Source organism: Oncorhynchus keta, chromosome 35, assembly GCF_023373465.1.
Source record: "Oncorhynchus keta strain PuntledgeMale-10-30-2019 chromosome 35, Oket_V2, whole genome shotgun sequence".
NCBI lineage: Eukaryota > Metazoa > Chordata > Actinopteri > Salmoniformes > Salmonidae > Oncorhynchus > Oncorhynchus keta.
This window is the reverse complement of record NC_068455.1, coordinates 68,821,756-68,838,357: the sequence shown is the minus strand read 5'-3', so window position 1 is coordinate 68,838,357 and position 16,602 is coordinate 68,821,756. Positions and strand designations below refer to the sequence as shown.

The following is a 16,602-nucleotide window of genomic DNA, read 5'->3' as shown; positions in this document are numbered from 1 at the left end:
ATGCAGTCTATCACAGTGCCATCCGTTTTGTCACTAAAGCACCTTATACCACCCACCACTGCGACTTGGATGCTCTAGTCGGCTGGCCCTCGCTACATATTCGTCGCCAGACCCACTGGCTCCAGGTCATCTACAAGTCCATGCTAGGTAAAGCTCCGCCTTATCTCAGTTCACTGGTCACGATGGCAACACCCATCCGTAGCACGCACTCCAGCAGGTGTATCTCACTGATCATCCCTAAAGCCAACACCTCATTTGGCCGCCTTTCGTTCCAGTACTCTGCTGCCTGTGACTGGAACGAACTGCAAAAAGTTGGAGACTTTTATCTCCCTCACCAACTTCAAACATCAGCTATCCGAGCAGCTAACCGATCGCTGCAGCTGTACATAGTCTATTGGTAAATAGCCCACCCATTTTCACCTACCTCATTCCCATATTGTTTTTATACTGTTTTTTTATTTACTTTTCTGCTCTTTTGCACACCAATATCTCTACCTGTACATGACCATCTGATCATTTATCACTCCAGTGTTAATCTGCAAAATTGTAATTATTCGCCTACCTCCTCATGCCTTTTGCACACATTGTATATAGACTCCCCCTTTTTTTTCTCTACTGTGTTATTGACTTGCTAATTGTTTACTCCATGTGTAACTCTGTGTTGTCTGTTCACACTGCTGTGCTTTATCTTGGCCAGGTCGCAGTTGCAAATGAGAACTTGTTCTCAACTAGCCTACCTGGTTAAATAAAGGTGAAATAAAATAAAAAATAAAATAAATAAATAGCTACGAGTGGGCGACAGCTCATTGCTCACTCTGACACACTGAGTTTTGCCTTCAAGGTATGATTTCATCCATCTCAAGGCATCAGGGGAAAAGTTGAACTTGGACAATTTTGTGATGAGAATCTCATGGTTAACAGTATCAAAAGCCTTCCCTAGGTCCAGAAACACAGCCCCAACAGCACCCCCTTTGTCCATCTTGGACTTCACATTTTCCAGAAGAAAGCAGTTGGCCGTTTCTGTGGAGTGTTTCGCTCTGAAGCCAAACTGCATGGAGTGTAATGTGAAGGGGCTGTTGTTGAGGTGGGCAATCAGTTGTTCTGCTACACACTTTTCAACAACCTTTGACACCACAGGTAGTATACTAATGGGCCTGTAGTTACTCACGTCAGCAGGGTCGCCTGATTTAAAGATGGCCGTTATTATGGCCGACTTCCATACCCTTGGAAACACACCGAGACCAATAGATGTGTTGGTGACCTTAGTAATGGGGCCAATGAGTGACTCTTTGTAGTTTTTAAGAAAGGTAGAGTCCATCCCAAACACATCTTTGGCTTTAGAGTTCTTTAGTGAGCTAATCACCTTGTTCACCTTTGACTCAGAAACCACCCTTATGATGAAGACAGGTTGAGTGTCATTCACTAGCACTGAGCCCAAGAAACCAGTGGAGGGGTTCTGTGTCAGTACCCTGACAGAGTCAATAAAGTAGGAATTGAAGGCTATTGCTAATTCGACTGCATCCTGTGTTAGATTGTTATTCACCATGAGTTCTAGTCTTTTTGCAGTGTTACTATGGTCTTTCCCTGTTAACTTTTTTAGATTCTCCCATATCAATTTAGAATTTCCCTTTTCTTCACCAATTATGTAAATAAAAAAGTTTCCCTTGGCCTGTCTGATTTCTCAACATGGTAAACCTACGTCTGTCATGCTCTAATTTAGATTTTAGGGCTATTTTTAGAGCATAATCTCGTTCTTTCATCAATTTCCAGATTTCTCCAGAGAGGGGGGAGAGATAAAGAAATTAAGTAAAAGGGTAAGAAAAAAAGGAAGACGAAGTGTAAAAGAGAAAGGGAACATTGAGGCTCTCTCACCTCCTGTTTCTCTATGGTTCCCTGGATGATCTCCACCTGGACACAGACCTCTGGAGCAGCTGGTCCCCTGGTGGAGGCAGCAGTGGTGTCTCTCTGAGGAGCATGTGTAGTGGTCGTGGTGGTGCTCGACATTCTCTCCCACTCAGGAATCTCCCTCTTACCCTGTAACAGCCTATCACAGGCCTCCTGCATGGCTCTCACTGCCTCTCCACTCACATCAATCAGAGTGACCTTGGTAAGGATGTGCTGTTCCCTCCCAAAGTCCCTCACTGCAGAGACTATGGCCTCAGAACACACCTTCAGAGGAACGCCGAATAACCCTGAGCTGATGCAGGGCATGGCCAAGGTCTGGAGCTCCCGGGTCTCTGCCAGATCCAGGACTGCCTTTACTGTCTTCTCCAGCAGAGGGCGCTCATTCCCACCTACGCTGCCCCCTACTGGTCCCACTGCATGCAGCAGCATCTTACAAGGCAACTTCCCTCCTGTAGTCCCTACCACTGTACCTGTGGGCACTCTACCTATCTGCCTAACCAGATCTATGCTGGCCTGCTGTACCTCAGGCCCCCCCGCACGGCTTAGAGCTGCAGCCACGCCACCAGCGTGATCCAGGTCCTCATTGGCTGGGTTCACCAGCGCATCCGCCTGTTCCTTGGTGATGTCACCTTGACGTACCACAACCTGCAGCCCCCGCTGGAGGCGATAGCTGGTGGCTGTGACCATCTCCTCCAGTATTGGTCCGGCGCGAGCTTCGCCGGCAACACCACCGTGGTTGTGCAGCTGGATGAGGCAGTGTTGAGAGCGACCCACCACTCCCAGGTACTCCCTTCCCAGGCCCTGGAAGTAGCGTAGCGCCCCCGGCTGGTCTATGGTCACAGTCTGGTGGACCAAGGAGGCCAGAGCGGGACCCAACCTGTCCCTAACCTGGGCCACCCGGACAGAGGGTCCACAGAGCACCACAGTGGGGTGGATGGCTGAGGCTGAGGGGTAGAGGGTCACCCCAGTGTGTTCCACACCGATCCTCTCCAGCAGTTCTGGTAGGTGGTCAGCAATCTCTGGGTAAGGGAGACACACTGTCTCCTCCACACTGGACTGGTCTATCAGAAAGGCCCCGATCTCCTCCCTCAGCTCCTGAACCTCCTTCACGTGGCCCAGCAACTGCACTCTACACCCAGGACCATACCTTGCCACCACCCTGCATCTGCTCTGGTTCATCTCCTTCACCTTCTTCTCAAGCTTGGATTTCAGTTCAGATGGCAGGGTGCCACAGTTGGGCACATCAATCTTCTCCTCCCCAAACTTTCCCAGCAGATTCTTCTCAGCCTGCTCCAGTTTCCCAGAGGATAGGGAGAACAGACGAAGCTCTGTATCCCCCAGCTCTACCTCCACATGGAGTCCCAACCCCAGCAGACTGCTCAGGTTCCCAGACCTCCCATACTCATCCCTCAGGAAGGACAGGAGGTGGGGGGACACCGCAGGCACCACCCGCTCCAGCACCAGAGAGATTTTATCTGTAACTAACTGTCTGGCTGTCCGGACATCACTTGCTGAACCATCCAGCACCAGCTGAGATGAGTCACTGCGCGTCACCCTCACCCCTGGAACAGCCTCACCCAAATCCTTCTCTATAACTTCCTCTAGAAGCCGGAGTTTGGACTGTCCCAGACGACAGGTGGTGCTGATCTTCTCCTGCGTCCAGGAGCTCAGACCCTGACCCTGGAAGGCCTCCAGCTCCTTCAGCTTGGCCTGGACCTCGGGCCCCTCCCCAACCACCACCGCAAACCCTTCCGCTGCTTCGCAGTAAACCCTCACATCCTCCGAACCCAGGGTACTGCTCTGAAGCAGAGTCTGGCGCTTACGTGGGTCTACCTCATAGTGGCATGTGTACCGCTCCTGGAGCTGTTTGAACAGTCTCCCGACCTGTGTCTTCCATGGTCCCGCCCCAACCCCATCTCCACATGACCCAGCTTGGCCTGAGCCTCTGACCACTGCCCTCTTGTCCTCTGGATGGAGGTGGACAGAGCAGCCCAGAGAGGACAGCTGCTGCTGCAGGTCTCTTCCAGCCCCAGGGCTCTCCTTCAGGTATCTCAGGAGGTAGGAGTCTAGATGCAGTTCATGCTCTAGGAAACCAGGTGGCGATGTCTGGACAGGGAGGGAGGGATGGAATGGGAGGGACTGGTGACTCTAGAGTCAGAGATAAAAGGTGTAAATCCTGGAGAATTCCACTATTAATGATTATTATGTCTGTCTTTATCTATGTTTATTATTCATTTATTATTGTAGGTCAACCGTACAGCTGCGTCTGGATTATATTAGAAATCTAGCAACTGGTTTGGCATTTGTCCATTTTGTTAGTTTAATACAGATTGCTTTCAGTTGGAATTTATTTTAATGTCATTCCTCATATTGTAAATTCATGTTTTACTTATTATAACAATAAGTAAAGCCAAACATGCAATGTAATCAGACTATTTGGACATCATTTGAAGGGATAATAAAGTCATAACCTGACAGACAGATCCATGATATATGACTAAACGTTATGTTTACTGGGATGTAAATACAACAACAGTGCATTGACGTCTGTGTGTTTTGACCTCATGTTATGGAACATAAATGTCTTATCAAGCAGGTTATGTGACTCTGCATGTACTGTATAGGTGTGTCTGTTAAGTCTGGCCTCACCTGACTGCTGAATGTTGTGGGTGGAGGCTCCTGGCTGCCTCTCAGAGTGAGGAAGAGAGGTCCTCCAGGCATCTCCAACACATGATTAGGTTTCTGAAGTACCCTCTCCTGGACTGAAAGAGTTACAGAGGCATGAGTTGATGTTGCCGTTGTAGTCGTTGTTATAGTAGTGGTGGTAATAAAAATAACAACTAAAAGCACCAACATATTTGTATCTTTCGTTCCAGTACTCTGCTGCCTGTGACTGGAACGAATTGCAAAAATCGCTGAAGTTGGAGACTTTTATCTCCCTCACCAACTTCAAACATCAGCTATCCGAGCAGCTAACCGATCGCTGCAGCTGTACATAGTCTATAGGTAAATAGCTCACCCTTTTTCACCTACCTCATTCCCATACTGTTTTTATACTGTTTTTATTTATTTACTTTTCTGCTCTTTTGCACACCAATATCTCTACCTGTACATGCCCATCTGATCATTTATCACTCCAGTGCTAATCTGCAAAATTGTATTATTCGCCTACCTCCTCATGCCTTTTGCACACATTGTATATAGACTGCCCATTTTTTTCTACTGTGTTATTGACTTGCTAATTGTTTACTCCATGTGTAACTCTGTGTTGTCTGTTCACACTGCTATGCTTTATCTTGGCCAGGTCGCAGTTGCAAATGAGAACTTGTTCTCAACTAGCCTACCTGGTTAAATAAAGGTGAAATAAAAAATAAAAAAAATAAAAAAATCTTAAAAGCACCAAATGGGGTCATTTTTTAACCCCAATTTGGTAATGATTGCATAGAGACACTGTCTGTCAAGCAGTAACACATTTATTTAATTAACCTTCTGTAACACAAGCTTCTTTTTTAAAAACATTTTCACACATCTGTTTTTTTTAATGTTTTTATCAGTTAATTTGATCAATTGAATCAATAGAAACGTATAAACATTTTTGGGCTATTTATGTTTCTGTAACGTCTACTCCCACTCTCCGGCATTCAACGTCGTCTGTCTACTAACCACAGGTCCTGGCAACCCACCTTTACACACACCTGGCAACCATCTTCAAGCACACCTGCGTCTCATTATGAGTCACACCTGGACTTCATTACTCCCTTGATTACTTACCCTTTATATCGCACTCTTTTGTTATCAGTCATCAGGTATTGTTGTTTGTGTTTCCATGTCAGACACTTCTCTTGTTTTGTTATGGATCCATGTTTGTTGTTATTAAACTCACTAACTGCACTTGCTTCCTGACTCCCGGCGTCTATGTTACAGAACACTACCTCCACAAATGGAAGCAACAATCAATCAAGACATCTCCCAGATGGTCGCTGAACAGGGTCACCTACTTCGTCAACACCTTGACCAGCTGGCTCATTTGGGAACGGCTATGGATGAGGTCCTCTTCATTACTCAAGGAGCTTCATCTCCAAACAGCGGAGGATTCTCTACCACAAGTCGACCCAGCGAGCCAGTACCACAGCCCATCCAGCTGTCCGTCCTGTTCAACAATGCCAGATTGTCCTTCCTGGACAAATTTGACAGGACTCCATTGAAATGCCGTGGCTTCCTACTCCAGTGCTCCCTCTATTTCGCTCATCAGATGGGAGCCCCCACCACCGAGAGGTCCAAGGTTGCAACATTTATTTCTCTGCTGACAGGACGAGCGTTGGAGTGGGCCACGGCCATCTGTGAGAGAGGAGAGGATAAGCTGGGTTCCTATGTGGGGTTCATGGCTCTGTTCAGGGTGGTCTTCGAGAGGGGGGTGAGCGCCTACTCCAACTACGACATGATGGCCAGTCCGCGGAGGAGTACGCGCTCACCTTTCAGACAGTGGCAGCATCCAGCAGCTGGAATGAGCCGGTGCTCTGCAACCTTTTCAGAAAAGGTCCGAGATTATATCCTATCCTTGGACACCCTCATCACAATGGTCCTCCGTCTGGATAACCTGCTTCGGGAGTGTCGGAACCCGCACTGCCTCTCTCCCTCCTCCGTTGATCATTCTGAGTCAGAGCCTGAACCCATGGAGGTGGGGGCGACACGCCTTTCCGCAGCTGAGCGACGCCGTTGTAGACAGCTGTGGCTCTGTCCTTATTGCAGACTGAAGGGGCACCAGCTTCAACGGTGTCCGGTATGTTCTAACCGGGGATCCACAAGAGCAGAGGGACAGCCACATGATCATCCGTCTCCTGGGTTTGGCATGAGCATTCCATCCTCATCACTTTTAGCCAAACCTTTCCGAGTATAAATTTCACTGTCTGGCTGTCCTTCGCCTGCTGAAGGTTCATTTCACCTCCGCCCCGTTGCTTAAACATCCAGATTCCACACTGCCCTTTCTCGTGTAGGTGGACGCCTCAGAAGTAGGTTGTGGGCGGTCCTGTCCCAATGCCAAGGTAATCCACAGAAATTGTATCCGTGTGCCACCTGTCCTCCTGAGAACACCTTCGTTCCCACAGGGATAAGGGATCAGCTATTGTCCTGGGCACACAGCTGTCGTCCCTGGACATCCAGGTATCACCCACACCATTCAGCCCATCTCTGGAAAGTACTGGTGGCTTACCTTGGCGCAGGACGTCAGTCATTATGTTAATAAATCCTGTTATGGCTGCGATTCCTGTACAGGGATCAACATCACGGGGAAATTTCAGAGTGACAACTAAAAATACAACGTCGTAACATTAGACATTCTTGAAAATGCAAGTGTCTTACACCCTTCAAAAGATTAGAATCTTGGTAATCAAACTACGTTTTCCAATTTAAAATAACTATTACAGAGAACAAATAACATGCTTTTGTTTGAGAAGAGCAATCAACAACAGAAACATTTTCCGCCATGACAGTTTTTACACATTCACATCTGAAGGTAAAATTCTGACTTACATTCTGATATCTTGCTCTTATTTCTCTTCCTGAGGGTCCCAGTGATCAAATGAAGTGCTGTTTTCTTTGATAAAATCCATTTTTATAGCTTAAATCGAAACATTTTGTAACCTGTTTGTGCCGTGAATTCCATCTCTATCAATTTTTTACAGAGCATTCAACGTAATTACACACGGTAAACCATCGTTTACCTAGTCATGGTTGGTTTCAGTGCATTCCTCTGGATGTTTGCAACACAGCCAAACCTTATTGTTTTTTTTGCGGGGAGTATTGACCGAAATGAACTGATTTGAAGACAACGAGCAATGACTACCTTACGGGGAGGGCAGGCCCACAACAATGACCGGATTTGAATGGAACAGCACTTCACCTCCGTGACTGTTCCCTCTGCTCTATACAATACATATCTGTTTATTTTATGTGATGATAAAAGGCTCATACAATACAAATATTTTTTAAATGTTTTCTTTCACAGTGATAGCGACTCCGACTGGGAGCCCCCGGTGCCAAGCTGCCCGCTCTACCTCTGCCCCTAGTGGTGTTCATATGCCACAGTTCATTACTGCAGGCATGACTGTGCCTCAGGGCCAAAAGGGCACCACATGGAGGCGTCGTTGTGTTCTGTGTCGCATGAACTGCACCACTTGTTCAGTTTGCCTCTGCTTTACATCAGAAAGAGACTGCTATGGGACATGGCACAGGCAGCAAAATATTGTGTCGAGGACTTCCAAAGAGTGTACTGTTTTTTAAAAATATTTATTTTCAATTTTTTTAAAACATTTTGTGTGTGTGTGTGTGTGTGTGTGTTAGAATTGCTTGTTGATATGTTGTATATAGTTATTTGCACGGCCACTTGGGTACATTTGGGCCACTTGTGTGGAACACCTGGGTGACTTCATGCTAAATGTCATGTAGCTCACCCATTCCTGAAGTTATCAGTCTGAAACTTTGCACACCTACAGTTGCCCTCTTGTGTTATCCATCAACATTATCTCCAGCATCCTATCTGACTGTGTGGCTATTCTAGTAAATGTGAAAGACGATACTACAACAATAAAAAACAGAAAACTCTTATACTCTTTCTTTCTCTGTTCTTCCACCAGATCTACTCAAATCAAATCAAATCAAATTTATTTATATAGCCCTTCGTACATCAGCTGATATGTCAAAGTGCTGTACAGAAACCCAGCCTAAAACCCCAAACAGCAAACAATGCAGGTGTAAAAGCACGGTGGCTAGGAAAAACTCCCTAGAAAGGCCAAAACCTAGGAAGAAACCTAGAGAGGAACCGAGCTACTGTGTTATATTCTCAACATGGAAGGCTTTCATGGAGAAGCTGGGTGTCACGGTCAGCCTCACTTCTGGGTACCGGCGTCAGTCTAACAAGCAGGTGGAGAGGATGAACCAGGGGCTGGGGAGGTTCCTGAGGAGCCACTGCCAGGACCGGCATGGGGATTTGGTCCGATTCCTTCCTTGGGCTGAATACACCCAGAGTTCATTGCGACACTCCTCCACCGGGCTGAATCCCTTCCAGTGTGTTCTGGGTTATCAGCCAGCCCTGGCTCCATGGATTCCGAGCCAGACCAAAGCCTCTGTGGTAAACGAGTGGTTCAGGCGCGCAGAAGAGGTATGGAACGATGCTCACATGAGACTCCAGCGCATCGTCAGAAAGAGCAGGCGGATGGCCACTGCAGTGAGGCTACCGTGTTCCATCCAGGTGATCCGCGTCCGGCTCTCTGCCAGGATCCTCCCGCTCCACCTGGCATGTAAGGAGCTGAGTCCCTGGTTTGTGGGGTCGTTCAAGGTTCTCTGGAGGGTCAACAATGTTATTTACAGATTACAACTCCCCACTAACTTCCAGCTCTCACCATCTTTTCATGTTTCCCTTCTCAGGCCAGTGGTTCCTGGTCCCCTGGCTGATGCCGTCCCCCACGACCCCCCGGACATTGAGGGAAGCCCTGCCTATGCCGTCAGATCCATCCTAGACTTACAATGTCATGGGGGTCGGCTCCAGTACCTGGTGGACTGGGAAGGGTACAATCCAGAGGAGTGGTGTTGGGTTCCAATGGACGACATTCTAGATCCCAACATCATCCGAGAATTCCACTTTTGTGTCCAGAATGGGCTGCTTCTCTCCCTCTGTTATGCAGGTGAGTGAGGACCCAAAAGCGGTTTAACAGAAACAGAGTCTTTTAATGTCCAAACACAGGGAAGACATATATCCTCTTCAGATGTATCGATTGACAAAATAGACAACCCGCAGAGAGGGCGACAAATAAATCATAAAGTCCTCTGATCTTTACAGGAGAGTCCCCTTCTAGCAGCAGAGGAGAATAGCAGGGTTAGCGGCAACAGACTGCTGGTCTCTCCGGGTAGGCGCGGGTTGTAGAGGACAGAGGTACCTGATCACACGTAGCATCTGATGAAGAGGCAGATTACGACAGGACGGGACAAGGGTGAAGCAAACGAGAATCTGACAAAGACAGAAACAGAAACAGAGAGAGAAATAGAGACCTAATCAGAGGGAAAAAAGGGAACAGGTGGGAGAGAGTAAACGAGGTAGTTAGAGGAGATGAGGAACAGCTGGGGGAAGGAAAGGAAGAGAAGGTAACCTCATACGACCAGCAGGGGGAAACGAAGTGAAGAGAAAGAACAGGAACAAGACATAACATGACAATACATGACACCCTCGGGGCTGTCCTCCTGGTCGGAGTCGTCCTGCGGCTGGGGCCGAGTGTCGGGGGGAACTGCCACATCTACTCCCACTCCCCCTCTCCAGCACTCTACGTCGCCGGTTTACTAACCACCGGTCCTGGCAATGCACACCTGCATCTCATTATCAGTCACACCTGGACTTTATTACTCCCTTGATTACTTACCCTTTATATAGCACTCTTGTCATTAGGTAGTATTTTTTGTTTCCATGTCAGATGCTTCTCTTGTTTTGTTATCGTTCATTGTTATTAAACTCACTAACTGCACCTGCTTCCTACTCCCTGCGTCAGAGGCTAAGTAAATGGTCATTGAGCTAATCTGAAGTACCTGTACACCCTACGTTGGACATTATCGGCTATATGGGTGGTGGTGCCATCAGACTCACCTGAAGCAGGAACAGAACCCTGTATACAGGTGCACAAGCTCTGCAAGTACGAATGGCTTGCATGTATATTCATCTTGTGCGCATGCTTCAGGTGATAGAAGTCTGAATGCACTGCCAGCGCTTTGAAAACTTGATTTAATTATACTGGAACTTTCCTTAAAACAAAGGTTGTAAAAGTATGCCAGTGTAACAGTATAACTTTAGACCGTCCCCTCGCCCATACCCGGGCACGAACCAGGGACCCTCTGCACACATCAACAACAGTCAGCCACGAAGCATCGTTACCCATTGCGCCACAAAAGCCATGGCCCTTGCAGAGCAAGGGGAACAACTACTTTAAGGTCTCAGAGCAAGTGACGTCACCAATTGAAACGCTATTTAGCGCGCACCACCGCTAACTAAGCTAGCGTTTCACATCCGTTACACTAGACATTTATAGAATCAATCATACCTAGTTTGATGTTTCTGTGACAAACCATGAATTAGTTATTGATTTATACCACTTTTAATGGCATCTTATATATTTCTATCAAATCAAAACTGGAATTTGTATTCAAAATGTACTGATATAGAATAAATCATATCTAGTTTGATGATTCTGTGACAAAGGCTGAATTAGTTATTGATTTATATAGCTTTAAATTCCATTTGAAAAATGTTATGTATTTCCATCAAATCAAAACTGGACTTTTTAGTCAAAGCAAAGGTTGTATAAGTATACTTTATAGAATTAACCATATCTATTTTTATGTTTCTGTGACAATCAATTCATGGGTTATTGATTTTTACTATTTTAAATGTGAAAGTGAAACTGTTCCAGAATTATCCACTGGAAAACATTTTAAGATACTTTTTTACGTTTCACCTTTAGTTTCAAGTACAGTTCAAATACTAATTTCAACATTGTCATACCTGTTTGGTCAAAAAATGCGATCCTGTAAAGGTTGTCACCAACATTGTCTATCGGTCCGCAGTCTCCACCACCAGATTTACGGAGAACCTGAAAGTACTTTTCAATATTCTCTTTCTGTGCTGGATCCAGACTGTGGACCTCGAAGAAAACGGGGTATTTGTACATTTCCATATTGTAACTTAAAGTAGCCTATTCGCTTTCTTATAATAGCTACTGTACATGGTCTCAAATCAGTTTCATTCGAACAGCACAACCGTTTACCGATCATCAGGCCTACTGTCAGTTTTCTTTTGCAGGTGAACTTGCCAATCAATGTAGGCTGAAGCGCGCGAGCACACTTCTCGAAAAAAAACACACACCTTTTTTGTATTCTACTTGGCAACATAGACATTGGGCACGTTGATCAGTTTTGTCATGTGGTCACCGCCTTTCAAAGTGTGTTGCATTATGGGGATAAAAATGGTTAGACTTGCGCCTAATGTGGACTGCATGAACTTTACAAAAATCATGTGATCATAGGTAATGTAGTTTTGACTGCATTCGACTGCAAGTTTCTGCAGTTGCTCTTTACCAGCCATCCCCTGCCATGTGTGTGGCCCTATTGTCAACCAATTATTAGCTTGTTTTTGTTTGACCCACGCGAACGTGGCCAAAAACCTGACAGGAACCAACTATGCCACTTTATGTATTCAGTGGACATACTATCACAGTATATTGGATGACTCATTCATATTCCATTCATCCAGCTCCATATATCAATGATAGGTTTAGGCTACTACATGAATCACATTTTCTCTATACCCATAACTGAGGTTGCTACAACCTAGCCTACAAATTAATGTTTTGAATGTAGGTGGATATGTGGAGAGACAAATTGGAGTAATCAAGATGACAGACAGTGACACATTCAGTACTGCCTTGCACACTCTTGCCTGCATCCAGCTGATCTAAGGTGTAATAATTAGTCCAAACAGTTGAAAAACGTTATGTTTTGCAAACAAAACAAAAGTTTCTATTGGACAAATTCAGGCAGGTCTATCCCTGTTTCGTTTCCTTCTGTTTAAGAAATGTTTTTCAACTGAATCGGCAGAATGAATACACCCCTGATCACCTGCACACACAGGTCACTTGCATAGCAGCGGCAGCCACATACAAACAGCCTCATCACTTTGTTTGTTGTATAATTCCTTCTACGCACATATGATTTCAGTTTGTGAGGGTGTGATATGGGGGTCAACATTATAAAGAAAATCTTGTATAAACAATTGCAACACTGTCATATTGATCTGAGCTTTGCTGTTGGAAAATCACATTTGTGTCCGACTTTCGGCTGTCACAGATGCACCTCCCCAGACTTCACTCCTCGACTTTCTTCTTCTTCTTTGGTATTATGGCGGTCCGCAAACAAATGTTGTAGGTGCATGCCGCCACCTAATGTATTGGCTGTGCATCACATTGGAGGCTGGTGGGAGGAGCTAGAGGAGGACGGGCTCATTGTAATGGCTGGAATGGAATAAATGGGACGGCATCAAACACATCAAACATACGGAAAGCACATGTTTACTCCATTCCATTTAATCCATTCCAGCCATTACAATGAGCCCGTCCTCCTATAGCTCCTCCCACCAGCCTCCACTTGTGTTTTAGCTTACTATTCTGTATTATAAATTCATTACACTATGAAAAAATTGCCCAACCAACTAACCCTACACCCATTAAAACCAAATTACTATTGCACTACTCTGGTCCAATCTGATCCTACACTTGGAAGGACAGGACACTATCGTTCAAAACACCTTGTAACTCCTATACAGTAAAATCTCATATACCCAAGCACGTCTCTGCAGCTGTCACCACAACATCTATCCTCTGTGATTTACGTTCCATTCCTGCGGTACAGTTGACAATCATGGCCATGAAAAAAATAATAATAATACTGAATCACTTTATTCCTATCACTCTCTCAGAGCCAGCTGTAGGCTTTTGGGGGCCCTAAGCGAGACTTGGTTGGGGGGGCTCACCTCGTGGCAAAACATTTTAGTGGCCCCCTTCTTGATGGTGGAGAGAATCATTTGATTTAAAGTCAATTTCCTGCAATTCTACCCATTTTGCCATGGGTACAGATCATGTGTTGCTGTTTTACAGCTAATTGTGTGCAATTCTACCCATTTTGTGATGGGGGGGGGGAGAAAAATGTACAAGTTTAGATAGCTGGCAAGACTAACTACCAATCTAAAAACTGTTAGCTGACATGGTTAATTGAGTGACTGTCAGTGACTTGACATAACAAGAGAAAAACTACTGATGCATTACCAAATTTCAAAATTGCACCTAAGTAAGTGATTGATTATGTCGCTTATGCCTGGAACCGGCCCTGCACTCTCTATTGACCTTGGTGTTCTGTCAAGGATCCTTTTAGCATCCCTCACCCTGGACCCATCTTCTTCTAATACTCTCTTCACTGCCTCAGCATAAGACACCTTCTGTACTACTCTGATCCTGGCTGCCTCAACCTGGACCCATCTTCTTCTACCACTCTCTTCACTGCCTCAGCATAAGACACCTTCTGTACTACTCTGATCCTGGCTGCCTCAACCTGGACCCATCTTCTTCTACCACTCTCTTCACTGCCTCAGCATAAGACACCTTCTGTACTACTCTGATCCTGTCTGCCTCAACCTGGACCCATCTTCTTCTACCACTCTCTTCACTGCCTCAGCATAAGACACCTTCTGTACTACTCTGATCATGTCTGCCTCAACCTGGACCCATCTTCTTCTACCACTCTCTTCACTGCCTCAGCATAAGACACCTTCTGTACTACTCTGATCCTGGCTGCCTCAACCTGGACCCATCTTCTTCTACCACTCTCTTCACTGCCTCAGCATAAGACACCTTCTGTACTACTCTGATCCTGGCTGCCTCAACCTGGACCCATCTTCTTCTACCACTCTCTTCACTGCCTCAGCATAAGACACCTTCTGTACTACTCTGATCATGTCTGCCTCAACCTGGACCCATCTTCTTCTACCACTCTCTTCACTGCCTCAGCATAAGACACCTTCTGTACTACTCTGATCATGTCTGCCTCAACCTGGACCCATCTTCTTCTACCACTCTCTTCACTGCCTCAGCATAAGACACCTTCTGTACTACTCTGATCCTGGCTGCCTCAACCTGCCTTTCTCTCACTGGACACCTCTGATCTCCAGCACCCTGGGTACCCCTACAGTTTACACACACTTTTTTTTTTTCCATTGATGCTGCACATTCCTTTGTCTCATGTCCTCCTGCATATTTCTCGCATCTAGGAATCTCCCACCTACACAGTGCTGCCACATAACCATGAGCTTGACACCTAAAACACAGTAATGAGTTCAGGACAAAAGCTTTCACGGGATAACTGACCCCTTAACTTGACTTTATCTGGTAAAAACTCGGCATCAAAACTCAGTAGTACATAGTGTTTTCTCTTTTTCACCACACTTTCCACCAGGTCTGTGTTGCAACAAATGGCGGGCGTCTCAGTCACGCTCCTTAACTTTCATCTACAGTAGGTTGCTTTAGCCTTACCATTCAAACGTGCCCATTAAAACAAGTAGATAGTGATAGCGCTGACATCATCCTCGTATTCCTTTGGAGCCGGACATATTTTCAGTTTGAAGGATGCCATATAGAGCTTGCCAGCTTGTAGTCCTAAAACCTGGAAATGAGTTACTTCTGCTTCGTTCAGCCATCCCTATTCAAAAAAATGTATTAGGAATGAATAGGGTTTTGGAATAAACACTAAAAAATAAGGTCTGAGGTTAACACAGGTTTATGAGATCTTATACATTTTGTTCTATGAGATAATAAATAATAAAATGACCTTTATGAATTATGAAGCCTTTATGTGTTTTTTATATGAACAAAAATGTAAACGCAACATGAAACAATTTCAAAGATTTTACTGAGTTACAGTTCATACAAGGAAATCAGTCACTTGAAATGAATTCATTAGGCCCGAAACTATCGATTTCACATGACTGGACAGGACATTCCTGCAGTCAGCATACCAACGGCACACTCCCTCAAAACCTGAGACATTTGTGTCATTGTGTTGTGTGACAAAACTGCACTTTTTAAAGTGGCCTTTTTATATTGTCCCCAGCACAAGGTGCACCTGTGTAATTATCATGCTGTTTGGTCATCTTCTTGATATGCTACATCTGTCAGGTGGATGGATTATCTTGGCAAAGGGGAAATGCTCACTAGATGTAAACAAATCTGTGCACAAAATGTGAGTAAAAAATACACTTTTTGTGCGCATGGAAAATTTCATGAAAATGGAACCAACACTTTACATGTTGCATTTATATAAGGGCAATAGTAATGGCGTCTTTTTGTAGGCACTAACTCCGCCATGGTTGGATGGACAAAGCCTATGGAATTTTTTTGTTTTTGTAGGATTTTTGGTTAAACACAGAAAATAAGATATGTTGTAAACATGGGCTTAGGAGATCTTATACGTTTTGTTCTCTGAGATGATGTTCATTAGGTAATGTAACTTTTTGTGAATATTGAAGCATTTATGTAATAAAACAAAAACATAACACACACAAAGGCTTCATAATTCAAAGGTCATGTTAACATACTGATATTATCTCATAGAAAAATGTTCTCTACAGAACACATCCCAGGCTCACACACTTTACAATAACAGACAGGTGCGTGACTACACCTAGATAGATAGAAGAGATAACCAAACCAGATTATCCTAATCACTTTGTGTGCATGTTTTTGTATGGACAATGGAAGTATATACAGTGCATTCGGAAAGTATTCAGACCCCTTCCATTTTTCCCCATTTTGTTACGTTACAGAAAAGGTCAAGGGGTCTGAATACTTTCCGAATGCACTGTATATACTTCCATTGTCCATACAAAAACATGCACACAAAGTGATTAGGATAATCTGGTTTGGTTATCTCTTCTATCTAGGTGTAGTCACTCACCTGTCTGTTATTGTAAAGTGTGTGAGCCTAGGGTGTGTTCTGTAGAGAACAGCATTGTTAAAAGTGAATGAATTCTCTAGATATTATCTTATGTGTCTCTCTGACAAGTACAGTAGGTCTAGCAATTAATCCTATTATCTCTATTTGTAACATTAGGCCTAC

At 45.0% G+C, this 16,602-nt stretch overlaps 1 protein-coding gene across 3 annotated transcripts in view; it reads right to left on the bottom strand.

Moving 5' to 3' along the window:
• LOC118368916 (protein mono-ADP-ribosyltransferase PARP14-like) overlaps window positions 1-11,985 on the bottom strand; it is a 28,302-nt gene extending 16,317 nt beyond the window's left edge. Inside the window, exons 1-3 of one of the 3 annotated variants that reach the window (XM_052497455.1) lie at window positions 11,447-11,985; window positions 4,555-4,667; window positions 1,873-4,011 (exon numbers count right to left, since the gene is read on the bottom strand). In XM_052497455.1, the coding sequence (XP_052353415.1) occupies window positions 1,873-4,011; window positions 4,555-4,667; window positions 11,447-11,618 (2,424 nt within the window). In that variant the 5' untranslated portion in view covers window positions 11,619-11,985. Of the gene's footprint in view, window positions 1-1,872; window positions 4,054-4,554; window positions 4,668-11,446 lie in introns of all 3 variants that reach the window. The other 2 variants (XM_035753401.2, XM_052497454.1) reach the window with 2 other exon arrangements.
• Between the last annotated feature and the right edge of the window lie 4,617 nt (window positions 11,986-16,602).